This window comes from Meleagris gallopavo, chromosome 2 (genome assembly GCF_905368555.1).
Source record: "Meleagris gallopavo chromosome 2, MGAL_WU_HG_1.1, whole genome shotgun sequence".
In the NCBI taxonomy this organism is placed as follows: Eukaryota; Metazoa; Chordata; class Aves; order Galliformes; family Phasianidae; genus Meleagris; species Meleagris gallopavo.
Genome location: NC_139405.1, coordinates 28,723,161 through 28,739,376, shown reverse-complemented (window position 1 = coordinate 28,739,376; position 16,216 = coordinate 28,723,161). Strand labels below are relative to the sequence as shown.

The following is a 16,216-nucleotide window of genomic DNA, read 5'->3' as shown; positions in this document are numbered from 1 at the left end:
AAATAAAGCTGCTGTCATTTAAGTTCCCTAGTGTTTTCTGTAGCCTCTTCTCAGGGAATCTATTCTGTTTCTACAAGTGCTGCTTGATTTAAGATTAATGTCAGACAGGAAATATGTGGCTGTGAAACTACTAACATGGAACTAATTGAATGATTTTAATTCCCTAAAGCGACCTATCTGTTTTCAGATGTGTGTGGGTATTACTGCATGGTCGCTGCTTCCCTTGGTGCTCTGAAAACTGGAGATGGAGGGGGGAAAGCTTTCTGTGCAAATTGAACTTCATTCTGGCAAACCTTTGGAACTTGACCCGAGAGACAGCTCTTTCTTCTATGTTTACATTTTTTCAGGCTGGACAGTTTTCTTGAAGCGCTCTGCACATTTTTTTCTTCATGTGGCTTATGAAGTTTTCGCCCTGCTCTTGGGCTTAATCGCATCTCCTGCTTTCTGCAAAGCAGTGCTTGCTGCCTGAGCAGCAGTCTTTGTCTTGTTGACCTTTTGCTTCCTTTCAAAGGTCTCCTCAGAGGAGACGGGGAGAAGTGTCTGTCCATTCAGTTCTAACAACAACACTATTATGGTTTGCTTCTGTGGCTTAAGTCACAGACATCTTTAGCTCCATACATACCTACAAGAGCATGGCTAGGAAAGAAGAACCAAGGTGGGGGACAGGCTCATTTCTGGAGATACAGCTGTGTCTCTTAAGCAGACCTACACAGCTGAAGGCTGTGATACCTGCCAGGAGTAAAATAAAGTTAATAATAAAGTACAATCCTGCACTGAGACTCATAAGGATTCTATGTGAGAAGAATCTGACAGTTTTCCTCATATTGGGAAAACAATGTTGTGAGACTCCATCTGATGGAGATGAGAGCCTGCCAGAAATCATTTATGGATGGGGATAGGGTTAACTTGTACTGAACTGGAGATTGCACCTTGCATTTGCCTTCCTCTGTGTTAATTTTTGGGAATTAGGAGCATATTAGCATATGGGATTGACTTTTGCAGGCCTGTAATGCACAGAGCTTCTGCTGTTGATTCTGGTGGTATGCTCAGTGCCAGGTTCTCTTTAGCAGAATGGGAATGGACTATTAGAAACTGAACATTATGTATACAAGGTTAACTGGATTGCAGGCTACAAATTCATTTTGTTATTGACATTTTCATAGAGGGATTTTAGAAAACTGCTATTTGAGAGAGTTGTAGTGAAGAATGTTTGATAAACTGGCCCAACGTTGACTCTTGACAGAAATGCTGAAGTATTTGTTTACATTGAAACTTGAACTTGCAAAACCCTCTGAGCTCAAGGAAGGGGATTTCTGAAGAAAGACCTCAGGATTAAGCATGAGAAGGATTTTAAATTTAACTTTATGAATTCTGTATCATCTACACATGCTGCTGTACTACTAGTAACTTCAGAGCTGGTATTATTGTCTCCGTCGGGATCCAGGACCAGAACTCCTGGAATCTTTGTGTTTTGCTCAGCTATTTGCTTACTATAACACTTGGTTTTTCCCTTAATGCTTTTATTGCACTGTGCCTCCAAAATAAATGCACCACAGTTTTCTTTTTGAAAGGGTTTTGTGGTAGAGTGATTCAAATCTGAGGAAAAGTCCTATAGTAATAGAGTGGTTCATAACTCTAGTTATGAACAGCCCTAGTATAGGAAAAAAGCTGATTCAGCTTGGCTTGCATGTATTCCCGTACTTCCCTGTCAGAGTGGGACTGTAGGAAATACAAACAAACAAAAAAACCTGGAAGTAAACCCATTCTGAATGTATCTGACAGGTACTTTTATCTCAGTGGAGGGGTGGCTTTGATCCTTCTGAATAAATTGAGTTAAAGGTGGTAACTTGTTACAGCAGAGTACTGAACAGCTTGCTCAGCACTGTTTGAAATTTAGAGAATTCCAAAGTCTTAAGCTTATGTAGTCCCATGCAAATCTTTAAAAGCATCAACCTTGTATTAAAGAAACAGGAGAAGTGGTTAAAAGCTAATAGGTTAATGAAAGCTGCTTAAAATAGACTTCACTCCTTTGTTCTTTAGCTAGATGGAGACCAATGGTAATTCTAAATATTGTTGAAGATCATAGCAACTGTTCACAGAGAACATTGGGGGTGGGGGTGAGTATGGGGGAAAGCACAGGTTTGGGGTTTGAGCTGTTTTATTTTTGCCTTTAAAGAAGCTGAATTGTCCTCCACAAATAAAAGTGAAGTTAAGATGGCACAGAATTAAAATCAAAATAGCTCTTACCTGCAACTGTAGAAAGGCAATGGTAGCATTCAGTCTTGGCTGCTAAGATCTTGCGAATACATTATACTGTTGTCACATTAAGGTGATGCTTTAAATTCTCTCTTGTGAGACAATTTTAAGAATTAAATTAATGAAAGGGCTTTTGAGAGTGCAGTGAAAAATTTCCTTGTGTAGGGATGCTGAACTTCACTGTCTTCTGGTTAAAAAGGAAATAGAGGGAAGAGGATGTGACAGGTGGATTGAAAGCAGGAATGCAACTTTCATGCTGGGTTGTCTCTGGAAATGGTAACATCACCTGGCTCCCCTGACTGGGAACACGGCTGTGAGGATGGTGCTGCAGTTCTGCAGCAGTGTGTGTTGCCAGATTTGTTCTTCCAGTTTGTATCACCTCTTGATTCTGGTGCCTAAGAACTGTAGTCCATTACCATCTAACATGAAGATCATCTGATTAACTTCAAACATGCTGTTTTTGTTCTTCCTTGTGGGCCTGTGTTACTTCTATTTCATGTGATCAGAGTGCAGTTCCAGGGCAGCATTTGCCTTTATCTTATGACTATTTTTTCTCTGCTTCACTGTTTCTCCATATTTGATTAAGGCTCTAGCCATTTTGCAGTGTTGCTCCTCTCTTATTTTTGACAAATCAAGACTGAGGAATGTAACACTTGGCAGCAGTGTATGTTGAATGATGAAAATTGTTAGAAAAAAATAAGTGCTGCCTGTAAAACACTGCGCTGTATCTGTCCAAGTAAATGAGAACTCTGTTGTATATGCTGTGGTACCACAGCAATACTGTTGTAGGGGTTCTGTCCCATTTAGATGTCACAGACCATGTCATTGTGTTAGACAGAGGTATACCTCTGCATTATCTCTTCCATAGCGTTTGGAAGGAAAACGTCTGGAGACCAAGCCCCACTAGCAGAAATTCTCTTGTTTGATCTGATTTCAGATGTGATGGTACTGTTGATGAAAATGCTAGCAATCTGTAATGCCACTACAGATAATTGTCTTGGCAAAGGGATGAGTAGGCAGGAAGGAGCAGTATAGCAGATAATTGGCTGATGGACAGTTGAGCCTCTGTGACAATGAACTGCTGAGGGAGTTAACTTGGCATTAGTTAAAACCAAAATAAGCTACTGTCTGCAATTACAACTGTGAAAGCCATGCAGATTTTATTGCATTCCTCTTTAGCAATCACTAAACAACAGTAGGTACAGAACCCGTAATATTATATATGGAGCTTATTTGTTGTTTTTAATAACTTTGTGCTGAGATAGTTTTTGTTTTGTTTTTTTTTTTTGTATCAAATCCTTTATTTCTTAGGACAACTAAGTTTGTTTGTGTTTTTTTTTTTTTTTTTTTAATGTTACTTAAGAAAATGCATTCAGTAAGAGATGTCTGCTTTGTGTTTTTTGATGTTTTTTTTTTTTTTTTTTTTTTTCCCCCTTGCTATTGAGAGCTTATCTCAGGGGTCCTAGTGATCGACCAACAAGCTGGTGACCAGGCTTATATTGCTGTATATTGCTCTTTCTGGGGAGAAATCACAACTTCTCTACACCTTGCCTTCTGATCTCACATGACAGTACTGAAAACGAGAGTACCTGGCTTTGACAGATGTTCTTTTCTTTTTTTTGCTTGAGCAGTCATTTGAAAAGCTGGGGTAAGCTTAACTCCCATGGGATCCATCTGTAACCAGATGCATTCAAGGCTAGGCTGGATGTGACTCTGGGCAGCCTGATCTAGTGGTGGTGAGCCTGTCTGTGGTAGAGGAGTTCAATCTAGATGATCTTTGAGGTCCTTCTCAACCCAGGCCACTCTATGATTCTATGATACTTCAGTGTGAAAGATGGAAATACTTAGTGTTTCTAGCCCATTGTTAGTATTTGCAGAGAAACCAGACAGTTATAAACTTAGAAAACAGATCTTTTTAAAATGTGCTTGGTTCAATATGTCATAAAGAACCAGCTTAGCACATTGTATTTTGAACTGCAGTAGGAGTCTGGCTTTGACAGATGTTCTTTTCTTTATTTTGCTTGAGCGGCAAAAAGACACTCAGGATGAGTCAGTTACCAAATGCAGGTGTTTAGCTCTGCAGACGTCCTACAGTATTCAAGAGCATGTGTGGGAGAAGCAGATGTAATGCAAGTTACAGGGAAACATGCACTTCTGCAGCTTCTACAGGAGGTAAAGCAAGACAATTGTGTATGTTAAGAGGAGATCAGCCGGTGTCCATGATTAAGTATCTGAATTCAACCCTAGATTTCTCCTTAATTTTTCAATCCTTGATGTTCCTCACTGCACATCTATTCCACTGTGATAGTATGTCACCATAATCTTTTTAATGAAAGCCTGAGTTATTCTTCCAATAGTGTAGGCTATACTTTGTCTCTCAGCTGAGGGTGGATGGGTAGATTGAAGAACTCTTGTTTTCTTCTTTGTAACTTCCCCTATTCCCACAGCACTTTCATTGTTCCTTCCGTACAGTTGTGAGTGCTACACGCTTGTAAGAGACTGTAAATGAAATTTAAACTCTCTACTGCTTCGATACTTCTGTTGTATAACTGCATCAATAAATGTCCTCTTCTGAAGAACACTTCACAAAACATATACTTAGTTTTGCAATGCGTAACAAACTCTTTGTACACAATTCCTGTGATGATTTAATTCTTGTGTTGACACACAGTACCTCCAACTAAAACTGTGGGATTGTTTTCTGCTGTCCAAGAGTTTGGTAGTTAGCTCCTTTGCAATTTTTGCATTTCTTCTGTCTTTCTGTATAGTTGCTTAGAAGTTTCTATGACTGGCTCATATAGTAAGTCCTTTGCAGCAACATTTAATGGAACAGATGGAAGAAAATGTAATGAAAATAATGTATTCAGAAAGCAATTATAATCAAACTGAATGCTTATGTTTCAACTATAAACATACTGCTTTGTGGGTCCTAGAGTGAGTAAAGAGGAAACCTCTATCTAGGCTGGGAAAAGATCTTCATGGGATAAAGACTGGTATCCCCAGTATGTCTATTATAGAAGGCAGAAACAATGTAATGACCTCTTAATTGTAGTTTTGTAGCAAATTTTCAGGCTACCATACCTGGCCTACAGGACTTAAGTTTTTGTCTCCTGGAGATGATCCTTAATTTGTAGAAAGCTGAAATATTGTGCTTTATTCACTTGATTTTTAGTACAGTATGCTGCGGAAGTTGATTTAGATATTAAAGCAGTTTGCTTTGACACTTGTCTTTGAATGCCAAACACTTTGCTTTGATCCAGAAAATGATAGGGGCCAGGAGACATTCTCAGGGAAATGTGCCTTGTTGAAACAAAACTTCTGGAGAGGAAGAGAGGAGTAATTGATTTGAAAGCATGATTAAAGCATTACAGGACAAAACTGAGATGTTTGGTCCTGAAGTGGAAACCCTTGTGGTCAGGGCTGAATCCTCACACCTGCTCAAACAGCTTATGTTTTTGGGAGAGTTTATGAAACTAAGTCCTGCTGAACTGAGAGCTGCCTCTGCCTAGTCACTAGAAGTACTGAAAGCAAGAATGTCTCATGTCAATTTTGTTAGTTCTTTGAATTGTCTTACTCAAGCCTCCACACACAAATGTTTTATGTTTGGAAACCTGCAGTTCCAAGCTGCTTTTGAGAGGTACACATGCTTATCCTTCTTTCTAATAAAGCAAAAATTGTCCTTAAGAAAGGGGGAGTGGAGGGAGGATAATAGGGAGAGGACAGCTGATTAGTGCTCTGTGCTGTCTTGTTTATAGTTTCACATGTGACTGAGCACGTTCAACCCTTCCTTTTGAAGCTGTGCAGATGTGAAAAAGGACAGGAGGGCAGGCAAGGATGAGGGACCATGTGGTGCAGTGGTTATTTTCAACTAGGAGGAAAGAATCCTGAGATCCAGCCTTTGATTTAAAATAAATAAATAATACATATTCTGGTCCTTGACTGAGGTGATATTTGCTTTCTGGTCTTTGGATTGTCCAAAATGCTGTTTTGAAGCTACTTGGGCAGAAGAAATGGAATAAAAGGTGTGTTTTGGGAAGATGTTGAAAGCCCAGTGTTACTGCTCAGGACTGGCAGTGTGCTGGCAGTCTCAGCAACTCCAAAGAGAAAGCAAAGCAGTATCCTTCCTATGCATTGATTGGGTTTGAGTGCCAGATGAGTTAGCTTTTGCTGCTTTAGGTTCAGTAGCACCTTTAGTGGAGAGCTTATATGAGGCCTGCTACCAAAGTGATGATTCCTATTTTGTTTGCACACAACATCAGAGGTGAATGTATGGCAGTAAATGTTGAACCTTTCCATAAATACTTCATTACATGTTGTTGCTATGTGACAGATGGCAGCAGAGGGACAGCCTGACAAAATGGCATCTCTCGTGGAAGTGTGTATGGAACAAAGATGCTTTATTGAATTCCTCCATGTGGAGGAGATGGCTACCACTGACACTCATTGATACTTTCTGAACGTTTATGGGAACCAAACAGAGGATATGAGCACAGTGAGGTGGGTGGTAGGTTGTACATTTCTGCAGTGGTGACAGTGACTGGGAGTAACTTCTGCTGATGAAAATGCATAGTTAATGGCTGTGACCCTGTTGAGAAATAGCATTTTGTTGCTGAGAATTTGCTCTATCAAAAGGTGCTATTGTGCTCTTTGTACCTGTTGTGGTTTCCATGGAAATAAATACAAGGCATTACTTTTGGAGTGACCTTCATACATTATGATAATGAAACCCTTACCTCTGCTAAAGATAGCAGATTATTAACATATTCCAAAAATGTCTTTTATTTTGTTATCAGTGAAAAATAAAAGCGATGCCTTGTTCGTCTGCTCCAACTGTTCTATACACCAATTTTAAATCATCTGACAGATTGCTTACATGATATCACTTGTAAAGAATAAGAAATATGATCTGTTCAGTATACAGAGTACTACTACTATTTCCAGATTATATTTCAGCAGTGGTGGCAGTGATGTGAAAGACAAGTCTTGTTCTGGATGGCCATGCAGATTTTTAAGAGCATGGCATGTGGACTAGTTATGTGGACCAGCTCATTGCTGGTCAAAATGCATAGCAAATGGTGGTGACCATGTTGGCAAATAATATTTTGTAGCTGAGGACTTGCTCCATCAAATAGTGTTATTGTACTCTTTGTATCTATTGTAGTTTCCTTGGAAGAAAAAAGGAGGCATTACTTTTGGAGAGACCTATGTAATTTTCTGCTTTTTGCTGTCAGAGAAGGTGCTGGAAGGATACTTTTTTTTTAATGGTGCTCTTGAACTACTGAAGTCATACGTTCAATTAGTAACCAAGGAACAGAAGTGTTTACAGCAAAAGCTCCTAGAAGCTGGTAATAGGTGCTTCTCTGAAAGGAAAGCTATTTTGATCCACTGCTTTTTTTTTTTTTGCTTTTTTTTTCCTGAGAAGTGAAGGATTTGTCCACATTGATCCAACTGCTGATGAAGTATCTTGTAAAATATGACTTGAAACGTAATTAATATTATATTATCTGATCAGTCAAGCAGCTCTAAAGAAGGAACTAAGAATAGTAACTTGACCTCAAAAGGTTCACTTAGACTTCCATAATGTCAGCTGATTATATTGAAGTCAAAACGAGGTGATGTAATTTGGGAAGGGAAAGTAACAAATGTGGAAATCCAGGGGATGTCAGATGTCCTAAAGTGCAGTCCCATTATCTTCAGAAAAGCTACTGTGCAAGTATCTCCAGTGATAGTTCTCTGGGTAGCACAGCCTTTTTTTTTTTTTTTTTTTTTTTAAATGTATCTCCTTTCCCTTTGACATGACCTTCTGTATTTAAAGGGATTGAACTGACAGTGGTGTTCTTCTTTTGTTGCTGGTTTTCAGCCAGAATATCAGCTGAAGAACAACTGTTGGGAGTTATAGCACCAACGTCTGCAGGGCTTCTCTGATAGATGTATAATAACTGCTGAGAAATCAAGTCTTGACCGATGGTCAAGATGGTCTTAATGAACTAGTGGAGGCATCCTGCTATTCATATGCTTTCATATTCACTCCAAATTAGAAATGGAGATACATGATTACAGATTGCAGGAGGAATAACACTGTTCTATGCACAGATAACCTTATTGTAGAGTTTTGCTATGCTACAGCCTCTTCTGCTCCCAGAGGTACTGTTGTAGCAAGGCATTTGCTAAGTGGGAAAGTATTTTCAAGAAGCTGTAAATGAGCCTCATGCTTTATGCCACCTTGAAATATTTGAAACATCCAAGTCATTCTTTCTGACAGGGAGATTCTGGTCTCAGAGAATGGAAGGTGGTTATGGGTTACAACATTGCAGTGTTGCTCTGCCCAATTTGGGGTGTGAAATGAGGACAAAACCTGTGTAAATGTAAGTCCATGTTATGAATAAAACAGTGCTTTAATTGGTGCAGATTCATTTGCACAGAACACTTTAATAAGATTCTTATTATAGAGGAAAGAATGTGGAATGAACTTAAAACTAATAGTGTACAATCTTTACCTACCTCAGCCTCTGTTGTACTGATTCTGAACAACATAACCTTTAAATAATGTGTTGCATTGGATTTTTATTGGTCTTTTTTGAGGGGAAAAAAGTTTAACCTGTTAGTATTACCAAGATGAAAGGCTGTAAATTTAATCTGAATTATCCTCTGAGAGATTTGATGTCACTTTTCCTACCTGAAACAAGAATACCAAGGCCATCCTGAAGTCTGCTTCAGTGTTAGGTTTTCTAGCATTTACTTTGGAAGAGTAAAATTAGTATTTTGGAGATGCTAGTGATTGTAACATAAAATATGAGCCCTTAGCAGCAAGTAGAAATCTTACAGAAGGAGGTTTTTCACTTTCTTTCGCATGTAAGATCTCTTATATAATGACTGGGGGAAGAGGAAAGATGGTAATTTCAAGAATTGCCGGCTGAAGCTCTAAGAAATTTTCTTTCTTCTCTGAAGTTTCACGGTGTATTTTGTCCAAAGTCAGCCCCTTCAGTGTTCATATTCTGTGCTCCAATTTCACTCTATTAGAATAGTACCTTTGTGCGTAGCTCACCTTGTGTATCTATGGATGCTTTTTTTTTGTAAGAGCAGCAATAGAATCATAGAATTCTAAAGGTTGGAAGGGACCTCTAGAGATCCTTTAGTATACAACCTCTCCGGGCAGGCTGCTCCATTGGAACAGTAAAGAAGTTATTTCAGTTAACTATATGGAACTTCCTGAGATCCAGTTTTTGCCTGTTGCCCCTATTCTGTCACTGCACACCACTGAAAAGAGTCCAGCCCCATCCATTTGTTTTCTGCCCATTAGATATTTATAAACATTGATGAGATCCCTTCTCATTTTTTTTTTTATTTTTTTTTTTCTCCAGACTGAACAGACGCAAATCACTCAGCCTTTCCTCAAATAGTTTCAAAGATGTTGGAAAGTGATTGAAATGCTTCCTTTTACAGTAGGGTCTATGAAGATAAATGGTGGCTACAGAAAGAGGGTTTCCTGTAAAGATGTTGAGGTTTTATAAAGCGTTCTGTCTTCAGACTATTGAATGAGCTAATTTATCATTGGAGATTAATTACACTTAATTAGGTACCTACACTGAAAAGCCCCCAGTCTGTGTGCTTTTGTCTGTCTTAATTATCCTGCCTCCAATTTATGCTACTTAAGCTTCACCATTACTCACCTCTTTAACGTCCTTCACCTATTCTTGCCTTTTCATTCTTCCATTTTAACTATGCTTCCGTCCTCTTCTCCACTATCTGTCTTTGATATATCTTCATCCAGCAAAACTACTGCTGATGTTCTCACTCCTGCGGCTGAGTATAAATGGAAGGAGGCAAACCTCAACAAAAACACAATGAACTGGTGCTTTTAGCAAAGAAAGGCAGCCCTATAATTTAGAATACTCTTGAATTTGTTCCAAATTCTGAGTACTGACCCAGGAGCTCTGTCTTCATATAAGCATTCTTAGTGCTTCGATATTGCTGAAGAAATTAAATCACTCCTCAAAAAAATATGGTATCTCTTATTTGAATATCAGCTGTTACCGTAAGTCTGTATATACACGGGTCCTGTAGAAGCTGTAACAGATACCATATAGTAAAATCAAATTTAAGCTAACTTTGGTAACGCTGCTGAAGCAGAGTGACCTGTTTAATAGAGAGAATAAAATATGTAGTTCTGGGTTTTATATTTCGTTGTCTTAATACAAGTGACTATAGATAATAGAAACCTGCTAAATCAGTCTCCACAAAAAGGTGTTGTTTCTAATTAGCAAATTTTAAGAGTAAAATAATCTCACTGTTAGTTGTCATCTCACATCATAAGAAACTACTATAGATTAGAATATTTCTACTTTTTCATTAAATAGAGGAATAGAGGCTTGCCTTTTTTTCTAATTTTTAATTACAACTGGCTATTCCTGTATTCATGAAGACAATAAAAGAAAACTTGATTTAGAAGAGAGTATTTTGTTTCAAAGTATCTCTGCCTCCAACAAGCTATTTTTCTCAGTGCAAACAGTTTTAGGTTTATGGTGATAGTTTATAATGTAGTCTTTCACTTCTAAATGAAACTCTGTATACATATTAATCTGCAAGTCTGGATTTGGATCAACTTGATGCATTCATTTGCATGCATAATTAATAGTTACTTTTTGGGAAGATGTGGAACAGTGAGTAGTTTCAGAAATTATTCTGAATCAGAACTTCAGAGTTCATGTGGAGAATGTTCCTTTTAATTTATGTATTGAAGTATTAACATAGTGACCGAGAGGGGGTAAAACAATCCTGTATAACTTTAATAGCTACCCTTATAAGATAAAGACATTTAAACAAAGTGTAACCTGAAAGTTTCCTTCTGAAGACTATCTGGGAGAAACTTAAGTTTGAAAGACCTTCCCTCTCCCCATACCGGTCATTCATTCCTTGCTCAGTCTACAGAGATCTGTAGATGACATTCTGGAGCCCCTGGTTGTGTGTTTCTCCGCACTCTAATTTGGGCAATAATGTTTTCACAGAATCACAGTATTGCAGGGGTTGGAAGGAACCTCGATCTACAGGTTTCTGTGTTACCATATGCATGCAGGGTTAACATTCAGTAGGGTCCGTTCATTTTTATGCTGGTGACTTGAGCCCAAACAGACTTTGGCAGCATTTATTGGCATAAGTGAAATGTGACCAGAATGATTTAAATCAGGAAGACAAGGGTCAGAGTTGGAAAGATCCACAGGCTTGTACTTGTTTTGACTTCAGTGGGAGTTGGCCAAATTCTTTTAAAATTATGACCATGAGGCCCTAGCTACAGTTAAGAGTTGCTTGTAAATACAGGGAGCTACCATTCTTTAAACACAACAGATACCTACTAAATGTTGTATTTCTCATCATATGTTGAAGTGAATCCTTGTAATTCGATATTATGGCTTAATCCAGACAGGAGCACAATGAATGTGGTGGTATTTCTGATTGCTTATTTCTTCCCCAAATCTATATTTTTAATAATTGGAGGATTCAAGAGCAAAGAAGGGATTTGAGGTCTGTAGTCCAAAAATGCCACTTCTTTTTTACCAGAGAGATTACACAACCATCTTTTAAAGGTGCACTATTTGTAGTGAATAGCATCCAGGTTGCCTTTCCGGAAATACAGCATAAATTTTAAATAGCTATGTGACTTTAAACAAACCTTCCCAAGTCCTGCTATATTTTTTTCTAAGCATCTAAAAAAGTTTAGAAGCTGAAATAGAAGGCAAAAATGCATAGTTGAAGCTGTGAGAGTTAAATTACGAGGGTTGTTAACCCTCATGCTTCACTTCATAAGCTGATCAGCAGTTAGGGTTAAATGACTTTTTCTCCTCTATTAGGGTTGTACTGCAGAGTTAATGCTGTTAGGTTTTTATGACATCCATGCAGGGCTTTATTCTGGGAAAAGAATGCTGAATTAGCTGTGTTATCAATTACTTAGAGCCTGGTAATCCTTATGTTTGTAATTCAGTTTATATGAATATGAAGTGAGAATTGTTGCCTCTGTACTTAATTGCAGTGGGTAAGCTGGGCCTCTGGGAGCACGGTGAGGCTTCAGTTAGGGTTGATTGAACAGCCAGCACTAAATTCTATAGTTTAATAACATCTGATTGCCTTTGTGCAGAGTGTGTATGTACTTCCCACTCTGCTCCTTGATACTTGGAAAAGGTGATACTGCAGCCTGTCATATCGTGCTGAAAAGAATCCCTGCTCTTTCTGTGGCCTCAGGAAAAATATATTCCTTCCCTGGAAGCGTTCAAGGCCAGGTTGGATGGAGTTCTTGGGCAACCTGATCTAGTAGAAAGTGTCCCTGCACATGGAAGAGGATTAGAACTAAATGGTCTGAAAGGTCCTTCCAATTCAAACCCTTCTGTGATTTGAGACAGCAAAGCTAACTTAACTTGGGTTTCATTGAGAGCACAGCTTAGTTGTTGTTTTTTTTTTCCTTTCTTCATGATACCAACAGAAAAAGATTTCTTTAGTTGCAGTTAACCACATAGTAGCATCTTGCAATGTTTATTATGAGTAGTGCTGTTTTGAGTTCATAGAATCATGAAGGTTCAAAAAGACTTCTAATATCATCTACTCCAACTACCCACCTGCTGTCAATATTGCTCACTAAACCATGTCCTAAAGTATTACGTCTACCCTTGCCTTAAACACCTCCAGGGATGGTGACTCCGCCACCTCTCTGGGCAGCCTGTGCCACTGCCTCACTGCTCTTCTGGAGAATAAGTATTTCCTAATAATGAACCTGAACCTCCCTTGGTACAACTTGAGGTTATTCCTTCTTGTCCTTTCACTGTTACCCAAGAGATGAGGCCAAGCCCTGCCTCACCACTACCTCCTTTCAAGGAGCTGTAGAGAGCAGTAAGTTCTCCCTGAGCCTCCTCCAGACTAAATAATCCCAGTTACCTCAGCCACTCCCCCTAAGACTTGTGCTCCAGACCCCTCACAGCTTTTTTGTCCTCTGGACATGCTTCAGGGCCTCAATGACTTTCTTGTAGCAAGGGACCCAGGACTGAACACAGTACTCAAGGTACAGCCTCACCAGAGCTGCATACAGAAGGATGATCACCACCCTGGTCCTTTTGACTGCTCTATTTCTGATGCAAGCCAGGATGCCATTGGCATTCTTGGCTGCCTGGGCATAGTAGGTGGATCACCTTGTCATAGAAGGAGATGAGGCTGGTCAAGACTTCTTCACATCCTCCAATTTAGACTGCATGGAAAATGTGGTTTGAATTCAATGTCTGAGACTCGTGATTTCTCTTTCAGAGTACAGATGGATCCCTCTCTGGTGTTGTGCAGAAGTGGAAGGAATACCAGCTCCAATGCCTGAAATACTTATATGAGGCACCTCCTATTGCAGCAGGTAAGCCTGCTTGGTAGGGATATAAAGTATTGTTAAAATGCAAAACAACAGTCACAAGGGAGCAATTATGAACTTGAAAGTACTTCTCCAGCTTACTGTCCAGTCCTATCCTTACTATCTATTCTTTGTTTCATTTCCTTCAACCTGTTCTCTGTGGGACTCTTCCCTCTGCTGAGAGGAACCATTTTAAGGAAGAATTTCACTGTAAAGATTTTCATCTTCAGATCCAGAATTGTCTTGTGGTGGCTGTAGTGCATCAAAGTAGGTTACTAATATAGCACTCTTGAAATTTATTTTAGAGGTAAGGGTTGAGAGAGTATAGATATGAGGAAGTCTAGGACCATACCGTTTACATTAATCTAATAGTAGAAATTATTTTGTGGATTGTAAAATGCTGAAATGGCATTTAAAACAAAACATACATGCAGGAAAAAGTGCCAAGTGCAAATGAGAATGTGGCTCATCTTAGCAGTAGAGCTGCTCCAGTGTGCTGGGAACAGCTGCAGTGTGCCAGCATTGTGGCGTTTAGAGGACACTGGTGACTTGTCAGTGACGCTCAGAACTGGATACAATATGGGCACTGCTGTGCTTCAGTGCTGTTGTGGCACACTGAAAAAGATGAGATGTGTCTAAAGCTGTATCTGAATAATTACTTGAAAACTGTCAGTTTTCCTTCTCTTAACCACGTTATTATGGCGGAGTGAGAACAGTAGGTGATGACAACAATGGCTGCAAAACATTCATTTCTCTCTGTTCCATTATCCTGTTGAGTGGCTGAGTGCTGCCCTCTAAGAATGACAGTTTAATAAATCTGAAGTTGAAGTACTCTCGTGTTGATTAAGCTGTAATGCAAAGTTATGGTTGTGTGTGGGTATTTTGCTGATGGATCTCTATGTATTAGATTAGATTTCCAACCGCATGACTGTGAGCCAATTCTCAGCAATGATTATCTACAGTATTCACAGCAAAAAATATTTTAAATCCAACTGAGACACATGTGGGTGTGGAAGAGAAAAGATAAAAATGGTTTAATATTGATGTGCCTTTCTTCTCCCTTGATTAATTGACTGATTTTTTTATTTTTTTTTTTCCCCAACATATTCCCAATTTTTTTCCCATCCCTGTTTCATAGGGATAAATAAGACTTGCTTGTCCAAAAAACTTTAACTCCAAAGTTTGAATGCATAATACTATTATGGCTTAAATGCACATGTTGTATTTTATCTTTTGTTCTTTAGTCTTTTCTGCATTAATATTAATAAGAGAGTGGCATGCCCCTTTCTTCCATCTCTTTGCAGAAGGCAAGTTCTGCAACAGAACATTTGACAACTATGCCTGCTGGCCTGATGGACTGCCTGGCACCTATGTGAATGTCAGCTGCCCCTGGTATTTACCTTGGGCCAACACAGGTAAGAGTCCTTGCCTGTAAGAACAGCTTTAAACCAACCCTGTTTTACTTGCACAGTATTGGAAAGGATGATATTGGCCTTAACAGTCATGGGTGCATTCAGTTCTCTGTAATATAAAAGCAGGAATGGGAATTAGTATAGTATTTATTTCCATGTATCAGAAGATGAGAGAAAAGACTTTCTAAGGATTGAATGTAGTTTGCATTTTTGTGCTCTCATCTGTTTTTGCTATTTGAATAGTAGTGACTGTTAATGAAACAGTACTGTGATACTTGTTGGTGAAGATGAGCTGACAGTAGTAATGGTACAGTTTGAAAACAGAAATAGCAGCAAAGCTGTTACAGGAGGTCCTCCTGTAGTAAATGTAGAAAAATGATTTGAAGTGAAAAGTGTTGTGTTCCTTCCTGGAATAAATTGTTAGAATACAACAAGGTGAAGGTACTGGTGGATGCAGAGACTTTTTTTTTTTTTTTTCTCTGACAGATAAATCTCTAAGGTGATTATTTTTTACATCCATATGTATACATTCATCTGACAATTCATGTGGATTCCTTCATCTAATATTTGTCCCTGAATAGTAACTTGTAGTACTTGTGCAACTTCTTTATGAAAATCTAAGTTTTGAAGTGTAAATGGGCTGTCTTGTGTGGTGGATTGAACTTGGCCCCTGGTAAGGGACAGCATGCTGTTAATGAGGCTGTATAAACCTGGCTGTTGAAGGTAAAAGTAGTTTAGATGTGTAGTATAAGTTGTAGGCCTTAGTAAAGGGAATTTGGAAATGAGAAATAGGACAGTTGAAGGATACTTTGGTGTATCCTGAGACCTGGGAGTGATGAAAATCCTATTGAATAAGGAATAAGAATTGCACTGTCTGACTAGTTAGAGGTAAATTTCATCACAGTGTTGTTCTTTGCACCTGTGGCTTAAACAGCATTGATAACATGCCAGTGATTTGACTGTTATTTAACAGGGCTTGCACAGCATCAAGGCTTTCTCTCCAACACATTTACTGGCCTTGTTGGGGGGGGAGAGTTTGGAAGATGATATAGCCAAGTCAGCTGACCTGATGTGATCAAAGGGACATTCCATGCCATATGGCAGCAAGTTCAGCCAAAAAATGCTCAGGGAAAGAGGGAGGGAGGGGGAATACTCATAGCTGTGGCATTAGTGT

General features: G+C 38.9%; 1 protein-coding gene across 1 annotated transcript in view; it reads left to right on the top strand.

Moving 5' to 3' along the window:
• The window catches only part of GLP1R (glucagon like peptide 1 receptor), an 81,118-nt gene that overhangs the window by 15,110 nt on the left and 49,792 nt on the right, over positions 1 to 16,216 (top strand). The window contains exons 2-3 of the mRNA XM_085219431.1: positions 13,540 to 13,636; positions 14,935 to 15,045. Coding sequence (XP_085075557.1) covers positions 13,540 to 13,636; positions 14,935 to 15,045 — 208 coding nt within the window. The remainder of the gene's footprint in view (positions 1 to 13,539; positions 13,637 to 14,934; positions 15,046 to 16,216) is intronic.